The sequence below is a fragment of the Mirounga leonina genome, unplaced genomic scaffold (genome assembly GCF_011800145.1).
Source record: "Mirounga leonina isolate KUSES-001 unplaced genomic scaffold, KU_Mleo_1.0 Mir_114, whole genome shotgun sequence".
In the NCBI taxonomy this organism is placed as follows: domain Eukaryota; kingdom Metazoa; phylum Chordata; class Mammalia; order Carnivora; family Phocidae; genus Mirounga; species Mirounga leonina.
In genome coordinates, this window is record NW_023270265.1 from 40,857,786 (window position 1) to 40,875,105 (window position 17,320).

The window sequence follows — 17,320 nt, forward strand, 5'->3', positions numbered from 1 at the left end:
CGCTGGGCAGAGGCAAGATGGATCACCTGGATGGAGGAAATATTACAGATGGGCGAGATGCACCAAAGCCCATCTGGGGGAGATCCACGACCACATGGTTGGCACTGTGATCCATTCTTCATCTGGAAGGCTTGGCATCCTGTGCGTGTTCAGACGTCTCACCATGCAGCCAGGCCTGGAGACTGCAAGCGCTGGGGAGGAGGAAGGTCGGTTGTTTTTTATTTTTAGCAACACGAAGACTTTCTCCCACTTCCCAGCGGCCAAATCAGCCAAGGAGTCCCCTCAGGGACAGAGCAGGGAGGCCCCAACCTGCAGTCCTCCGCCTCTCCGAGGTCCGCAAAAACCTTTCCTCAAGGCTGGCGATTGGCCCCAGATGAGAGGTGGGCTCGGTCTCGCAGAGCTCAGGGTTTTACTGGAAGTGGGAAAACCAAACCTCTTGGTGAGGTGTTGTTTTTTGGTTGTTGTTTTTTTTTCCTTGCAACTTTCACTGTTTTGTCCCACAAGACTGGTGTCCAATGGGGGGAGGGGGAGTTCTTTTTAAGAAATGGCCCTCCGCACCCTGGCAGTCTCTGAACCTCCGCCCCCTTCCCTAGGTCTTCCTGGCTCCCCCCACCCCAGCCCCTCGTCCGACTCCCAGGCCTCAGGGGGAAGGAGCCGCGCGTCCCGTTTCCCCGGCTGTAAAGTGAGGGCGTTTCTCTTTTCTACCTGACTTCGACTGTCTTTTCCTTTTTCCTCCCCACCCTCCCCACTCTATCAACTGGATCTCTTGTGCGGTTCTTGCCTTTTACAGGGGCGAACGCCTGCGACCTATGAGATCCCCATTTGCTTTTCAACTCTGGCCACACCGCCCGGGCCTTCCTGCGGGAGCGGGCGACTACCTGCTAATTTTAGCCCTTAACCCCGAGTAGAAGCGGATTGCAGTTGGCAGCACCTGATCCGCAAGCGCTCCAAGCCCCGGGCACCTTCTCGGAGCGCGGGGCCGGGAGGCCGGAGGCCCGCACGCAGCAGAGGCCGGGACCGGCCGGAGCCCAGAGCGCGGCTGCACGGCCGCACCAGACGGCGAGGCCCGAGCCCGCCGCTCCCGAGTCTGGAGCCCAGAACCTCGGAAAGGCCTCCGCTGCCCGCCCAGACGCCTCAGCTGGGCAGATGCTGCACTCCCCAGATTCATTTTTAATTCATGACATCAGTTTAGGGGCCGTCGGAGCCTCTAAACAGCCTCTCTCCAAACCAAAACAACCACCACGACGCAAATGAAAAGGAGGCGGCCGCCAGGTCCACAACGCGGTCTCCTCTGTTCCCAGGGACCGGGCGTTTGGAAAAGCACTTTCCAGAGAGGGACCTGCTGTCCCTCCCGTCAGAGTTACCCCCGCCCCGCCTTTCCCTGGGGCCCAAATTGGACACCAGGGTGTTTGCCATAAAGACAGAACTGCTGTCAACGTGGTTTCGATCAGGACTTTATAACTTTGCATTAAACAATCAAATACACACTTTCAGGGAGATTAAAGGCTCCCCCAAATACTTTTGCACACACAACACATATATAATAAATATTTGTATATTATACATCCAGAACTGTATACAGTATATGATATATAATGTATAGTTAATTAAACATATATGTTAATAAGTAATATAATAATGTAATACAGGAACTAGATGTTAAATATGTCAAACAGCATAAAATATGATGAAACCATATAATACACATTATATGTTAAATAATATATAATATATAATCCCTAATTATATATTGTATATAAAAAATAATAGAAATAATACATAATACAAATGGACCATACATAATATATTATAGGTCATACATATTAAACAGCATCTCCTCTGAAATATCCAAGGAGCCAAGGGGACGGGTACCACGGAGCCCCAGGGAGCCTGAGGAGGAGGCAGGCGCACAATGGTCCCCAGATGCTGGTGGCACCACCCCAGTCCTCACTCCATCCCAGCTCCCCACCAGCCCACGTGTCTTGGGGTGGACATAAATATTCCAAATGACTAGCTCCTCACTGGAGTAATGGAGTTAACAGATTATCTCTTACAGAGGTCAGTCTCCAATGAGGGGGGTGGGGGAGACACAAATTTCGTAAATGAGACCCTAGGGCATCCTTCTCCACGGTCACCGCAAGCCCTGAGCATTTGGCGTTTGGTTACCCCCCGCCCCCCAGCGTAAACCTAAGTGTTCTGTCTCAGACATACAAGACAACTTAAAGTGCCATTTTCCAATGTGGGCATTTAGAGGCAATTTGGAAATTGAAACGAATCTTTATATGCAAGACTTGACGTTTCAGAGGCGCTTTAAAGCTGCGGTTAGAAAGGCAGTTACGAAACCCGTGGAGGGGCTGCAAGGAGACGATTCAAAGCAAAGCGAAATGCACAGTTAGAAATTCGATATTAACCGCGCACTTCCAAGTAATGCAGCTTAATGATAATTGCTGCGAGTGTTTACTCTTCTCATGCTGAAGAAATAGGAGAAACGTTTTGACAGAGAAGTTGCCCTGAAGAGTTTCATCTTTTAAAAGGGGAAAATACCCCAGAGGCCGACGTTGGCTTCCTGGCAAGCTGAAACAGTGTGGGGGGGATTCCGTTTTTCTCCAGTTACCTAGAAGCGGGACCTCGAAAGCAACCGTCTGGAAGACGGGAGTGTGTGTTGAGCGAGGGCTGTTTTCGATGGGAACGCGCAGTGCCCCCCCTCGAGCGGGCTCGGGACCCAGAGACCCTCTCCCGAAGCGCGGGGCCCGGCCGGGGGCCCGGGCGCGCGCCGCCCAGAGCGCCCGGCTGCCGGGCCCGTCCGCCGCCCCGGGGCGCGCCGCCGCGCGAGCCGCTTCTGTTTGCAGAGCCTTTAACTTTCCGTTTCGGGTTCTCTTCCCCTCGAGCGCCCTGCCGCGGAGCGTTAGACAAGCTTTGTCGTCTGTGGGCTCTCACCTCAGAGTCAATATTATCTCAGATGGGCACAATAGACTGGAATGAAAAGCTAATATTGAACCAATGAGGTCCCTGCCCGCGCCGCCGCGATGCCACCCTTTGTTGCGCTGCTCCCGGCGAGCCGCGGGCGGCCGGCTAAGCGGAGGGCGGCTGCGGCCGGGCCTCTCCGGGTCCCCGCCGGGGTGGGGGAGAAGGGCGGACCCGGCGCGGAGGCCTCGGAGGCCCGACCCGGAGGTCCCCCCGGGCCCCGCTCGGCCCCTCCGCCAGCCGCGCGGAAGCTGGGCGCATGGCGTGTCCCCGCGCCCAGACGCGGAGGGGGACTCAAATAGGGGAGCGGGGCCTGGTCCGTCCGACCCCCGGACTCTAGGAGCCCCCGGAATGTGAGTGTGGTGGGCAGGGGTGCAGCTGCGGGGCCCCCACTGCAGGGACACCCCCCCCCCCCGCCCCGCTAGCCCTGGGGGCAGCCTGGCCGCTGCCGGTAAGTAAAGGCCGCCAGGGCCCAGGCTTGGGGGGGTGAGGTCTCGTCAGGCCGAAGTGGGGGGGGGGCGGGAGGACCCTCTCTGTGCGCCTCTTCGGAAGCTCCCTGTCCCTGGGCACACTTCTGTCTCCCAGCTAGGTCCGCGCAGGCTGGCCTAGGTAGCCGCGGAGGCAGAGGTAGCTGGACGCGGGGCCTTCGGGCCGCCCTGCTGCCTGGGAGGGGAGCTCGCGCCGCTCCGCTTTTCCCGTCCGCAAGCGCGGCCCCGCGGGTTCAGGGTCGCTCTGAGTCGCCCACGAGAGCGACGCCAGGGTGCGGGGCCACCGAGTCTCGGCCGCGGCCTCCGAGCGCCCGGGCCACCGGGCGTTGCCCTGTCGGCTCTTCAGCTCCCGGGCTGCAGTGAGGCCGCGGACGGCCCGCTTGTGCTTGAATCCGCAGGAGGGGACCAGGGAAGGCGAAAAGGGGCGCGGGGCGAGGCCTGTGGACGGAAAAGGTGGCCTGGAGGACAACGGTGGGGAAGTGGCTTCCAGGCAAGCGCCGGAGTTCCACTACGTGGGGCCGCCCGGACGAACCTCGCTGCTAGCGACGGTTTGGGCGCCCCCGTCCGCCTGCGGGGGGCTCTTCCCTTTCTTTTCTCATTGGCTTGAATGTAGGTATCTGGCAATACTGGCGGGGGGCGGGGCGGTCCCAGGGCCCCTCGTGGAATGCCCACGGCCCGCACGGCCAGGAAGTGAGTGCTTTGTGTCGCCTCTTGGAGCCTCAGTTTTCTTATCTGGAAAATGGGTATTATGACTCCTTCCACATCAGATTCTGAAGTTCACTGGGATCAGGAGTGTGAGCAAACGGGCTTTTAAATGCTACAATTTCTTCTAAACCTTCCAGGCACCCTCTCCAGGTTTCAAGGAGAGCTGCAGGCTCCAAGAGAAAGTCTCCAGTTTCTTTCTTTCTTCAAATGGCCAGGATCCCTTTCTAAGCCCTAGCCTGGCCCCCAGAGTCAAAAAAAAAAAAAAAAAAAAAAAAAAAGGAAAAGAAAGAAAAAAAAAGGGAAAGGTACTGAAAGAAGAAACAGTTCCGTTCCTGAAAGAGGAGCTGGTGGGGCACCAGTGTTTCAGAAGCCATCCCCAGGTTTGATGGCTCATTAGTGCTGACAATCCCAAGGAGTTTCCTAAAAGAACTGAACCCCAATTTACAAGGTCAGTCACAGGTGACAAGAGCGGAGTCTCAAACGGAAAGATGCCAAAGAAGGCGGTAGAGGAGTCAGAAGGTGTGTCCCCCACCTTCCATGATGCCCCTGTGGTCTGCTAGACATCTTGCCCAGCCTCCCAGAGCACCTGGCAACAGTCACTGCCCTTGTGGCCCAGTGGAGCTGTAGTTTTAGTGTGGGTGGCGGGGAGGGTGACAACACTGCCTACACTTGGAGGGGCGAGTGTAGGAGAGACAGAACTATCTCCGCCCCTGCGGAGCCGTCGCCTGAGCAAGACCAGTGGTTCCTAATTCCTGCTTGCCTGTCTGTGTCCATCAGTCTGTCCCTCACTCATCTTTGCTTGGCCTTAGACTCACTTGAAGGCAGCTGAGGGAGAAGGAAACGGGGACCTGCTTTGATTCCGTTTCTTTGACTTTAGTAGTGAATCCAGACAGCTGTGTGTTGAGGGATTGATGCGTTTCAGCGTGATGAAGGAGGTAAAACTCTAGGGCCAGGTCCTGCGTGTAGCTCCAACGGGTCAGTGCCGAGTTCCTGGGTCTGAAATGTTAGGTCTAAGATTGTCTAGATCTCCGGAGCCCCAGGAGTTCACAAGCTTCTGCTAACATCCAGAGAAGGACAGCACCAGTTACCTGCAGTCGCCTGGGACAGCAAAGGCCCAGACCAGCGTCCAGACACTCCTGGGACCGCTTGGCCCCCAGGTGGACGCTTTGAACAGTTACCTGGAGGATGCCGCCTGGATTTCCAGCGAACCCCGCGAGGATTCCACGACCTCACTTCACGGGAGAGGCTAACCTGCCCCGAGGCAGATGGGGTCCGCGCGCTCCAGGAGGAAGGGGACGGTCACCCGGCTTGTCCGCCGTGGCCGCCCAATCCGTCTGGTGACCAATCGCTACCTCGGCAATAACCACCAGGACCCCTGTCTCGAACTATCACTGGCCGCCCATGAGGGGGCGCGAAGCTGGGAGAGCCGCGCCCGCTGACCCCAGCTCCCTCTGACTCCACGCCAGGTGGGGCCAGCGCTGGGTTACAGGGGTCGGGCAGCGGGATCTGGGACCTCAGGCATGGATGTGTGGGTCCATTTGCGCGGTAGTTGGCCATCGGCCTGGCACAGGTGATCATGGCCGCCTCGTCATTTTTAGAACTGAAATCCTTCCCCCTTCCTTGCACTCTTCGGAAAGAAGCCCGACTCCTACTGGAGCTGGGATTCGAAGAGCTGGAGCTGATGGAGGGAGGAGGGACGCATTTCCATGTCGTCCTCTGTACTCTGTAGTCAGTGAGCCTCCATAGACTTCTCTGCCGGCCCAGACTGCGGTGACCGCAGGAGCTTGGCCGTGGGGCGCCACCCCAGCACTCCCCTGCGCACGGGGCTCAGGGGCTCCGCGGCTATGCCGCCGGCTCCGGCCCTCGCCACTAGGCGCCGCTGCGCGCACGCGGATCCCGGCCCAGGGAGCAGCCTCCAGGGAGGACGCCAGGAAGGGATTTTGCTCTCATAACAATTTTTTAAAAGAACATGTTTTAAAGGTATGAATTCTTTTCGTTTTCCCACCCTCTCTCTGCGCGTTCGGAGAGGCCTGGTGACTGGGAATCACAGTGGGTTGGAGGAATTCTTAACCGAGCCCTGAGGCCTCTCCCTCCCGGGACACCTTTCCTCGCGTTGGCACTGGGCTTGGGAAAGGGCTCACCCTTCGCGGACGTCCACGCTTCCCATGCTTCCAGTGCGGACTCACGGAACCGGTTCCGACTCACTGGGAGGGTCCTGGATGTGGCGGAGTGCACCAGGCGGGCTGGACCACACCAGGCGGTGGCCTGACAATAATATTTGTTGAATGGGGACTATGCCAAACATTAGCTCACTTAACTCCTCTCAGCAACTGTTAAGATTTTGATATTTCCTCTTCACGGATAAGAAAACTGAGACTCAAGAAGGTGGTGGCAAAGGCAGTGACCCCAGGTGGCACCTGGGCATCCATCCCGAATTGCAGGAGGCGATGAATGCACTCCAGGCAGGAAGCTCAAAGCAGGTAATTATGAGAGATCCCCCCCAAATTTCTGTCCTTTGATGCCTCCCACTAGCCAGGAATCCAGGCTTCTCTCACCCCAGCACCTGCCCAGGGAAGTCCCAGGCCTTTGGGGGGGAGCATGGAGAAACTAGTGGCAGGAACGTGAGACCAGCAATAGCTTATGTTTGCACAACTATGTTGGTTCAGTCTTGAAGCCCAGCAAGGAGCCCTGGAGGTGGGCGGGCAATAATAGCAACATCAGGGACAGGAGCTAACTTTTATTACAGTTCATTATGTGCTAATCACAGTCCAAGCACTTTGCTTGGCCGATCTACTTAAATAACCCCAAGGGCCAGGATACTATTATTTATCTCCAGTTCACAGAAAAGAAAGGCTCCGAGAGGTCAGGCAATTTGCTCAAGGTCACCCAGAACTGACTGGTGTTTTGGGGTGGGGCAGGTTCATTACTGTATAACATACAGTGAAATTCACCCTTTGTAGTGTACAGTTCTATGAGTTTGGAAAAACGCTCATAGAGGTGTAATTACCACCATAATCAAGAAGTAGAAGGGTTCTATCACTCCTCAAAACAGGCCTGACTTCTACCCTCCACTGCCTCGCGGGCAGCATGGACCAGATTTTTATAGATGACAAGATGGAAGTGGGGGAGATGTTGTGGTGTTTGCCTAAGATCGCTCAGCCAGTAAATGACAGATCCCAGATTCAAACCTTCACCTTAGGTCGGCTAGTCCAGCTGTCTGTTTAATGTAGATTCCTGCTTCTACAGAACCCAACTTGAGGTAGTTTGGGGTGGGAAAGAGAGCCCTTTGCCCTAAGATGGAGCCTCAGAAATCCCCACTGCACGCTCCAGTACTTAACCAAACACCCATCCTTTTAGGGCAGCTAGGAAACAAAGAAGGGCCGGATTCTGCAAAGGCCTAAGCCACGAATAAAGTGAGGGGCAGCCTCGAGGTGCAAGGAGCAAGGGTCAAGTTGGCCCAGGGTCCGAGTCCAGACCAGAGTGCCCAGTGCCCTGGTGAGCCTCACCCACCAGTCTGGTTAATGAGTTACTGTCTTAGTTAATTCTCCCGCACGTCAGGGGCGGCAGTTCGAACCTTCCCAAGTTCCTCAGGTCCCGGATTGCATGAATTAGCATCGATTATCTGGCTTCCAGGGCTTCTGCGTGGCCCAAACCCCTTTCTCCCTCGTGTGGGCCGGAGCGAGACTTGGGGCTGGCAGAACTTGGGGCAGAGGAGACGGACCCTGCTGCTCCCTCACCCTTGCCCACCTGCCGGCCACAAGAGACCCCGGGGCAAACCTCCGGGGACTTTGCAAGAGCTGGGTGGCCTGCAGCCAGCCGATATTGCAGGAAGGGAGACAAGGATCCGAGCAATCTGGGCCCTTTCCCCGGGCCAAATGTTCCTGCCTCTGGCAGGAAGAGGAGGGGATCTGGGCTCCAGACTGTGGCTCACTCCCTTGAGCACTCCAGACACTCCTAGCCAAAGGTAGGAAAGGGTTTAAGGGAGTACCAACAACACTTTAGCGCCCAGTCTCTGACTTTTAAAAAAGGTCGAACGCCCTTACATTTTAGACACCATGGCATACCTCACTCCACCTCCCAGACACTAACTGGATCCCCTTTGCCCTCAAGGTCATCTCCTCTCACGCCCCCAGCCAAGATCACTAATACTGGGAAATAAATGGTCATTCCCCACGCTGCAGCCAGGGCAGGGCTTCTAGTACCCCTAGTTTTGACCCTCCATCCTTCCTGGAGAGCCTTCCAAGGAGAAGGAGGACCTCGCCCTCTGGTTCCGGGATCCATGATCTAAGCCCACCTAAATCGGGTGTTTCTTTCTGGCTTTGGAAATGGAGGTCTGACCTCTACCTCCACCCCAGGCTTGCTGGCCAGCAACAGCCAAACACCTTTCAGGGTGGCTTCGGGTTCCCTGCTGGCCTGGGCACGGTGGGGCTTGTGTCCCTACAGCTTAATGGAGGGAGGGATTTCTGAACTGGAGACAGTATCTCTGGAGGTCGGTGGTTCAGGCCACAGGGAAGTACATCTCCAAATGCACCCCACCACGAGGCTGGACTGAACACCCTGCATCCTTGGGCCTGGGGAAAAGGATGGGTGGGTGGGGGGGGGGGAGGGACAATGCTGCAAAGCAAGACCATAAGAACCTGGGAAGGGTGAAAACCCAGTCACCACCCCAGCCCAGAGCTGGCGTCAAGAGGTCTGAAGCTTGAGACGGGGTCAGGTTTCTCTGGGCATGAGGGCAAAGCCAAGGCCCACACCTGTCTTGTGTGTGAGTGTGTATATGTGTGCATGCTCTGGGAAAGTTGGGGGGGGTGCGCGGCACATGTGATCTCTGTTAGCTAAGATCAGGTGCTCAGACAACCCCAGAAAACACACTTCAAACTCTCTTGCCTGCGGGGTTTTCCTAAAGGGTTTCCCCTCCCCACCCCAAAACAAATTATGCCTGGAATAAAGAAGTCGAGAAATTGACCTAAACAGAAAAATACAGCGGATGAAACCAGAGAGGGTCAGGGGAGACCTCCAGGGCAGGGAGGTGGGTAGTTGGGCAAGCAGGGGAGTATGTCCAAAGACCCAGGCCCTCCCCTGATGAAGCTGGTGGTGGAAGCAATCTGGCTCTCAGGACTTTGCTCTTCTCCCCCGCTCCCAGTCGACTTTTCTCGGGTCTCACGGCAACCTAGTCACCAAACACAGGCATTTCTTCCTCCTTTAGAGAAATGGCATGGACCTCTAAGTAATAGATTTAAAGGATGCCAGATTTTTTTTCTCATTAATTGTAAACGTGCAAAATACCTGCTGGTACTTCACTTTAGAAGAATGCAATTGGCAAGAAGAAAAAAAAAAGGAAAAAGAAGCGGCTGATGAATAGATAATAGATCTTTAACCACCAATAAACAGAGAGCAGCGCCAGCAGCCTGGGGGATGTGATCATAATTATGCCGCTGCGTGAGCCAATGGGGACGAGGGAACTCGGCCCTAAAATCATCCCAAAACCAAAGGCGAGCTCGAAAATGCGGACACGGCCTGGGACCGGAGACGCGATCCGCCGCCGTAGTTGCAAGCCCCGCACAGCAACCCGCCCCTGGCACGACAGATGGCGGAATAATAGTAGAAATAATAATAATAAAACAACAACAGCAGCAGCAATAGTAATGATGACAAAACTAACGCAAGTCATAACGACAGCGTAACGATAATAGTAACACCAAGTCCGCCTTTCCCCTGACCTTGGACCCCCTGGCCCCAGATACCACCCTTAGGAACGGTTTGGGGGAAGGAGGTGAGCACCTTCCCAGAGAGAAAAAGCCGGGAGCCTGTGGGGCTGGTGGGAAGCCCGTCGCCCGGGCAGGGTCTTGACTCGTGTCTCAACTTGCAAACGAACAAACCGGGTCAAGAATCGCGAACGCAGCGACCCTGGGACCTCGACGCTACGCGTGGTTGGAGGACTCCCCCCAACCCCCAGCCCAGGCTACATCCTCACCTGGGAAACAGCCGGGAGTTCTGCTGGGGGTGGGGACCGATGCAACCGAACCGCTCGGTTAGCCCTCGCCTCCCGGCCCTCCACCCCTGCCTGCTTACCCCGCGGTGCTCCGGGCGGCGATCCCAGCTTCGCGGACGCGGGGCCACGGGGGCCAGCAGCGGCCGAGAGCTAGGCGCGAGGGAATCTGCGTGTCCGTCCGTCCGTCTGTCCCACCAGCTCGGGATCCAGGGGGCCGCATCCGAGGCGGCGCGGGCCGGGGACTCTGCAGGGACCGGGGTGCCCCGGAGGGAGTGGTGGTGGTGAAGGAGGAGGCGGTGGCAGAGGGGGAGGAGGTGGGGAAAGAGGAGGAGGAAGAGGAGGAGGAGGAGGAGAAGAAGGAGGAAGAGGAGGAGGAGAAGGAGGAGAGGAGGCCGAAGGAAGAGGAGGGAGGCGAAAGAGGAGGAGGAGAAGCCGCAGCGGGCGCCGCGGGAGCGAGTGAGCTAGGAGCGCGGGGCGAAGGCGCGGCGAGGTCGGCGGCCTGGCGGGCGCAGGAGGCTCGGCCGAGGCAGCGGCGCCGACTCCGTTCCACACTCGGCCGGGATCCAGGCCTCCGGGTTCCCGGGCGCTCGCCTCCCTCTGACGCACTTTAAAGAGTCTCCCCCCTTCCACCTCAGGGCGAGTAATAGCGACCAATCATCAAGCCATTTACCAGGCTTCGGAGGAAGCTGTTTATGTGATCCCCGCACTAATTAGGCTCATGAACTAACAAATCGTTTGCACAACTTGTGAAGAAGCGAACACTTCCATGGATTGTCCTTGGACTTAGGGCGCCCTGCCCGCCTTTTGCAGAGGAGAGAAAACTTTTTTTTGCCTCCCCCGAGAAACTTTCCCCCCTCCTCCCTGCCTCCAACTCCGACCCCCCCACCCCCTCCCGCCACAAAAAAAAAAAAAAAAAAGAGAGAGAGAGAGAGAGAGAGAGAGAGAGAGAAAATTACCCCAATCCACGCCTGCAAATTCTTCTGGAAGGATTTTTCCCCCTCTCTCCAGGTTGGGCGCGTTTGGTGCAAGATTCTCGGGATCCTCGGCGTTGCCTCTCCCTCCCCCCTCCCCCCTCCTTTCCTTTTCCTTTCCTTTCTTTCTTCCTTTCCTCCCCCCACCCCCACCCCAAACAAACAAGTCCCCAATTCTTGTCTGTCCTCGCCTCGGGCAGCGGGCGGCGGAGGCAGCGTGCCGCGGTCGCCGGGAGCCGGGAGCCTCGGGCGCCCGCTCCTCGGCGCAGCATGTTCCAGCCGGCGCCCAAGCGCTGCTTCACCATCGAGTCGCTGGTGGCCAAGGACAGTCCCCTGCCCGCCTCGCGCTCTGAGGACCCCATCCGTCCCGCGGCGCTCAGCTACGCCAACTCCAGCCCCATAAACCCGTTCCTCAACGGCTTCCACTCGGCCGCCGCCGCCGCCGCCGCCGGCAGGGGCGTCTACTCCAACCCGGACTTGGTGTTCGCCGAGGCGGTCTCGCACCCGCCCAACCCCGCGGTGCCCGTGCACCCGGTGCCGCCGCCGCACGCCCTGGCCGCCCACCCCCTGCCCTCCTCGCACTCGCCACACCCCCTCTTCGCCTCGCAGCAGCGGGACCCGTCCACCTTCTACCCCTGGCTCATCCACCGCTACCGATATCTGGGCCACCGCTTCCAAGGTACGTGCCACGTCGCGGGGCTGCAGCGCGCAGCGTCCTGCACTGCCCTCGGCCTGCGCCGGGTGGGCGCTTGGCAAGGCCTGGGAGGAGGTTCCTCCAGCTCGCGGGCCTGCGCGCCCTGTTCGGAAACTGGGCGGCGAGGGGCCGGGCATGGCGCTGGTCCCCAGTCTTCGAAGCTGCGGCCGCTTTGGGAGCTGGCCTGGGGCCGCTGGACCCCTTAGAGGGGGCCGCAAACGGAGAAGTTGTCCCCGAGTGCTCTGGGGTGGAGACGGGCTGGGACAGCCTTCTCTGAGCGCCGGCCGCCCAGGAGTCCCGGAGCCCGCGGGGTACCCAGGCTCTCCGTCTCCGCCGCGGTGCCCTTGCTGTCCTAGCTCCGAGGGGCACGGCCACGGCCCGCCCGCCTGGTTCGCCTTCGCCTGCGTAAGACCCTGTTCGCCAACCACTCCTTGTCCCTCCAAGCCTAGCCCCGCGACTTCTCAGTTCCCGACCCTCTTCGGGCGGCGAGGAGACCTTCGCGCCCCCAGAGCGAAGCCTAAGGGTTTGTTTTTCCTTTTTTTGGAAGCCTGGGGAGGAGCCCCGAACCCTCGCGGGTAGTAATCTCCGAGGCTCGGCACTCTCGCCAAGACCTGCTCAAATGGGGGGCAGAGCGTCCTGGGCTGGAAGGCAGGTCCGGTCTGGTTTTTGTTTTTGTTTTAAAAGAAATGAACCGTATCAGGAGACGGGCTGGACGAAAAGATCTGTTTAAGTGTTTACACTTCTTGCTATTTTTTTTTATTTGTTTGCTTTTTTTCTCTGGGTGAGGGTAGGAGGAAAGTTAAAACTCTAGTAAAGGGGACGGACGAGTAATTAGTTTAGTGGTCGGAGCTGGGGGGAAAAGACCTGCCTCCCGCGACAGCCGATCAATACTCCACGGCTTGTCCATTCATTAACCCTTTGCGTTCCTGCCAGAGCCTAGAATCCGGTAGATGCCACCGCCACCCCCAATTACAAACAAAACAAAACAAAACAAAACAAAAACAACCTTTCATCCTAATTCCGGGACCGGATTTGCCTCCATTCTCGCCTAAACTGTCGGTTTGTTTTTCTTTGTTTGGGTTTTTAGTGAATCGATTTCCCACCCTCCTGAGTGAACCCGAAACTACTCTGGCTTTGCTCACAAAGTTTATGGGTCCTTTCCTCATTCTCTGCCAGCTACGCTCTTGGTGCCCCCACCAGGCCCGAAGTAGCCGGGATCTTCTGGGACCGCGGACAGTCCCATAGGGCGTCCGCAACTCGGCAGCCCCTGGGTTTCGATCCCTTCGCTGGCATCTTCTAGTTCTCTGGAGCGGGGCAGTGCTGAAGCCGGGTACTCGGGAGGCAGTGGCTGCGGAAACCCGGCGCACCGGCCGGCGAAATTTCGGTCCCGGCCGGGCCGCAACCCCACGCCCGGCCTCTGCACTTTCCCGGAGGGGTAGAGACTTAAATAATTCAAAATTAAGTTCCCGAGAAAACTCTGGATCGCGGCCCGCCGCCTCTCTACCCCGGGGGTTAAAGTTACGCGAGGCTAGAAAAAAGAAAGTTTCTCTGGGTCTTGGGCGCCAATCCCGGGGCCTGGCTCTGCTGCCCCTCCTCTGCCCCGAGCGCCCGGGCGCGGAGGTGGTGAGGCCCGTGGCGCCAGGGTGGCTGCGAAGCCCGCCGGGGTCAGGAGCCTGGGGACTTGCCCCGCCCGGGCAGCGGCTGGATGGGGACCTAACAGGTACGGGCTCGGTGTTCCGGGGCGGGCGGCTGGGCCAGCGTCCTCTTCGCGCACGTCCGGAGGGCCCCGGGTCCCCACGGGCCGAGCCGCCCCGGCCGCGCAAAGGCCATGAGCGCTGTGCCCCGCCAGCCCGGCTCGGGAGAAGCGCGCGGCTCCCGGCGGGCCAGGACGGTCCCCTCTAACGGGACTTCTGCTGTATCTCCGGCAGGGAACGACACAAGCCCGGAGAGCTTCCTTTTGCACAACGCGCTGGCCCGAAAGCCGAAGCGGATCCGAACCGCCTTTTCCCCGTCCCAGCTTCTGAGGCTGGAACACGCCTTCGAGAAGAACCACTACGTGGTGGGCGCCGAGAGGAAGCAGCTGGCGCACAGCCTCAGCCTCACAGAAACTCAGGTGAGCGAGGGGTGCACCCGGCGACCCCATCCCACATCTCTGGCCCCACGCAGCTAGCACACAAGTGTGGAGCTCGGAGAGGGCCTTTGGCAAGGAGCCCGGGAGCTGGTTCCACGCTTGGGTTCAGAACGTTTAAGTTTGGAGGTGCCTGGCTTCCTTGGGCTCCAGCAAGGGACTCTAAGCCGACCCACCCCAGGCGCTGCGGAGACCGACTGAGTAGCTCCCTCCTGTCCAGCTGGGCATGACTTACAGTTCTTGGTTAAGACACCTGTGCACTTTTGCTGAGACTTTCGTTTAGAGTCTGGGGATGGGGCTGGGCTCCGATAGAAGGAGAGCCCAGAAGGGTGAGGGGCGAGGGTGGGGGGTGCATGAGGCTCGAATCCGGAGATGTCTGGGAATAGGTTAAATGCGAGTTCTGTGCCACTGCAGACCCAAGGTTCACACCGACGGCTCCAGTTACTCCCCTTGAGGGGATCGGAGAATCAGAAGGCAGAGAGAGGCCAGACATCCTAGGTGCATCCCTAAATCAGCGAAAGAGAGCTGGAAGGCTGCAGAGAAGGGCTGCCTTGGGGGACAGACCCTGGCGGCGCAACAGGGCCCGGAGGCGGGCCTGGCTCTGGCCTGCTGGGGTCGGGGAGGAGGCTTAGGGCTACAGTAGGAGCTACTGTACGTGGAGCTGCAGGGCAGGGTCAAAGTTCCTGGCAAACAGTAACGTTTTGGGGCAGATTAAGTTGTAACACTTTTTCTGAGAGGCGCAAAGAGGTCGAGGCTTTTGTTTTTAAAACGTCCCCCTGGACAAAACCGAGGAGGGCCTCGCGGGTTGGTGCGGGGCCCGGCACAAGGCGCGGCCCGGCTGATTTCTCCTGGATAGCCGAGGCCGTGGTGGTCTTTGTCCGCCTCGCTGCCCACGCTGCCTGGAGTCTTTGTGTGCGTGTCAAGCCCCGAGCGCACCGACGCGCGCCTTGGGCGAGCGCCGGGGAGAAATGAACCGTCCTCCCCCTCAATTAGCAAACTCAAAGCAAATTAAACTCAGCCTTGTTCCAGCTCGGCTTTTTCATGGGGCGCTTTGGGGGACTGGGGCATTGGGGAGAGCAAGCCGGGACCTGGGCCGGCCTTCTAAAAGGAGGGAGTGGGGCGGGCTTCAGGGGCCTGGGCTTCAGCTTTCGGGAAGGTACAGGCCTGGGGGCAGGAGAGGTGCTGTCACCAGCGTTTCCCTCACTGTACTTTACTGCTGGGAAGCTGGGACAATGTTGGTGTCTCGTCTGGTGGCTGAATGGGGACCCACTGCCCAGCTCCCCCAGAGGGTGATGGGGATGGCAGCCCAGCCCCACATCGTTGCTCCCTGGACCTCTAGCAGCTGCTCTGGGGAGCTGAGGCCTCCAGCCCTGCTCTGATGGGAGGTGATGTGAGCAGGGTGTGAGCTTGGGCCTGGTGGGTCCTGGGGCTGGTCCGGAGGAGGGAAGGGAGGGAGCTCCATCTCCTCTTCTCTTTCTTAGTTTCTATCTCACTTCCTCTTTATCCCAAGGTCTTTCAGAAGCTTTCACTTTTGAGCTTCTTTCCTAGCTGGAAAGGTACAGCTGGGCTGGTCCCCAGGCCTCTGCATCCCACCATCCCCCAGGCTTCCTCCAGTACTCCCCTGCCCCCCAACTCGTGCTCACCTGCAAGAGTCCTGGGCAAGGAAGAGGAAGCTCAGGCAAATCCTGACTGCCTACCCAGGGCCGAGGCCTTGCAGAGGAGGTGCTATATTTAGGCAATGCTGCGGAAACAGACAAAATAGAAAGCACATTGGGTCTTGCACAGGAAAGCTGCTGCAGCCGGCCGGGAATAAGGTCTTCCCTGCACTGGCTAGGTAGAGGGAGTCAGGGACTTGTCTCTTTTTATTTTCCTTTACTTATTATTGTTGTAGGGGTTTCCCAGGGTTTGTAAGGCTTTTGCTCTCAGCAGGAGGTGGGTGTCCCCTTCAGAGCCAGGCGACAGAGCAGGGGCACTGTGCCCTCTGGGCCACCTGGCCTGGGGCAAGCGCCCCGCCAGGGCGCAGGCGGGTAGGGAGCCAGGCTTCCTAGCTGATAGCACTAGGAGCTCGGCTCCCAGAAGGGAGGCCTTGGGGAGGCCCGCCCTTTGGATGCACAGCTTGGGGACTGGGCTCTCGCAGGCGCCACAAGGAGGAGGAAGCGGTAGGAGGGCGCTGTGGAGGAACTAATGTGCCCCATCTGCCTCTCGTCCACAGGTAAAAGTATGGTTTCAGAACCGAAGGACAAAGTTCAAAAGACAGAAGCTGGAGGAAGAAGGCTCAGATTCGCAACAAAAGAAAAAAGGGACGCACCATATTAACCGGTGGAGAATCGCCACCAAGCAGGCGAGTCCCGAGGAAATAGACGTGACCTCAGATGATTAAAAACACAAACCGAACCCCACAGAAACGGACACCACGGAGCAAAACAGAGACAGGGAGAGGAGGGATAGAAGAAAAAGAAGAAAAAGAAGAAGAAGAAGAAGAAGAAGAAAAAGAAGAAGAAGAAGAAGAAGAAGAAGAAAACAACCTACAAAACAAAAACAAACCACACACACACATTCACCGAGAAGAGGAAGAGGGAGTCAGAGAGAGCTTCGACGCGTCGCAGACTTTGGGCAGCGAGGGCGCAGGGTCCTGATCCCAGGCTGTGTGGAGATGGCAGAGGACGCAGGCTTCTTGATCAACATGCAACCCTTGTCTAAAGAGGCAGCTGAGTGAGAGAGAGAGAGAGAGAAAGAGAGTGAGAGAGAAAGAGAGTGAGAGAGAGAGATCCAAATGTGGCACAGCCGAGGGCGCTCTGAACAAGGGAAGCTGTCAGTCAAACGCCAACCCAGCGAGACAAGATGATTGGCAGGTATTCCGTTTATCGCAGTCCTGATTTAAAAAAAATAATGATAATAATAATGATGGTAAAAGAAAACCCCAACCAGGCACAGGACTTTTTCTTTTGCACTTCGCAGAGTTCCCCCCCAGTCTTTAAAAATAATTAGTAATACTAGCAATCGAAATTCCATATCCAGCCCCATCCCACACCTGTTCAAAAACTTGAATTGCATGTAGCAGTTGTTGGGCGAATGGTGTCTAAAGACAGAAAATGAATTGTAATTTTCTTTTCCTTCTAAAGACAGGTTCTGTGTGCTTTTTATTTTGATTTTTTTTCGAGAAATGTGCAGTCTGTAAACACTTTTTGATACCTTCTGACGTCAAAGTGATTGTGAAAGGTAAATGAAGTAGGCTCAGCGATAGTGGTCCTCTTACAGAGAAATGGGGAGCAGGATGGGGGGCTGGGGGTGGCGGGGGAGGGTGCCCACAAGAGGAGTCAGGACTTGTGCTGGCAAAGAAAAACCCTAAATTAATTCTATTTCTTGAACATTCCCTTTCCT

General features: G+C 57.5%; 2 protein-coding genes across 3 annotated transcripts; one reads left to right on the plus strand and one right to left on the minus strand.

Moving 5' to 3' along the window:
* Positions 1-199: 199 nt before the first annotated feature.
* On the minus strand, positions 200-10,914 carry LOC117998538 (putative protein TPRXL). Its single transcript, XM_034987284.1, has 3 exons — positions 10,907-10,914; positions 10,227-10,751; positions 200-412 (listed from the first exon to the last, which is right to left on the minus strand). The coding sequence occupies exons 1-3, from the start codon at positions 10,912-10,914 to the stop codon at positions 283-285; spliced, it is 663 nt and encodes a 220-aa protein (XP_034843175.1). The 3' UTR covers positions 200-282.
* A 473-nt stretch (positions 10,915-11,387) lies between these two features.
* Positions 11,388-16,380, plus strand: EMX2 (empty spiracles homeobox 2). Of its 2 annotated transcripts, XM_035029924.1 has the most exons (3): positions 11,388-11,796; positions 13,740-13,924; positions 16,152-16,380. In XM_035029924.1, exons 1-3 carry the CDS (start codon positions 11,388-11,390, stop codon positions 16,317-16,319), a joined length of 762 nt encoding a protein of 253 aa, XP_034885815.1. In that variant the 3' UTR covers positions 16,320-16,380. The 2 variants fall into 2 exon arrangements, with proteins under 2 accessions (XP_034885815.1, XP_034885825.1); XM_035029934.1 differs by lacking the exon at positions 13,740-13,924 and having other exon boundaries at positions 16,152-16,255.
* The last annotated feature ends 940 nt before the right edge of the window (positions 16,381-17,320 follow it).

Excerpts from the sequence above, each read along its gene's own strand:
- LOC117998538 (XM_034987284.1), bottom strand. Across the intron at positions 413-10,226 it reads GCCGCCCGGAGCACCGCGGG|TAAAACCCTGAGCTCTGCGA; the intron begins GTAAGCAGGCAG and ends TCCCACTTCCAG.
- EMX2 (XM_035029924.1), top strand. The coding sequence starts at position 11,388 with ATGTTCCAGCCGGCGCCCAAGCGCTGCTTCACCATCGAGTCGCTGGTG. Across the intron at positions 11,797-13,739 it reads TCTGGGCCACCGCTTCCAAG|GGAACGACACAAGCCCGGAG; the intron begins GTACGTGCCACG and ends TATCTCCGGCAG. Across the intron at positions 13,925-16,151 it reads TCAGCCTCACAGAAACTCAG|GTAAAAGTATGGTTTCAGAA; the intron begins GTGAGCGAGGGG and ends TCTCGTCCACAG.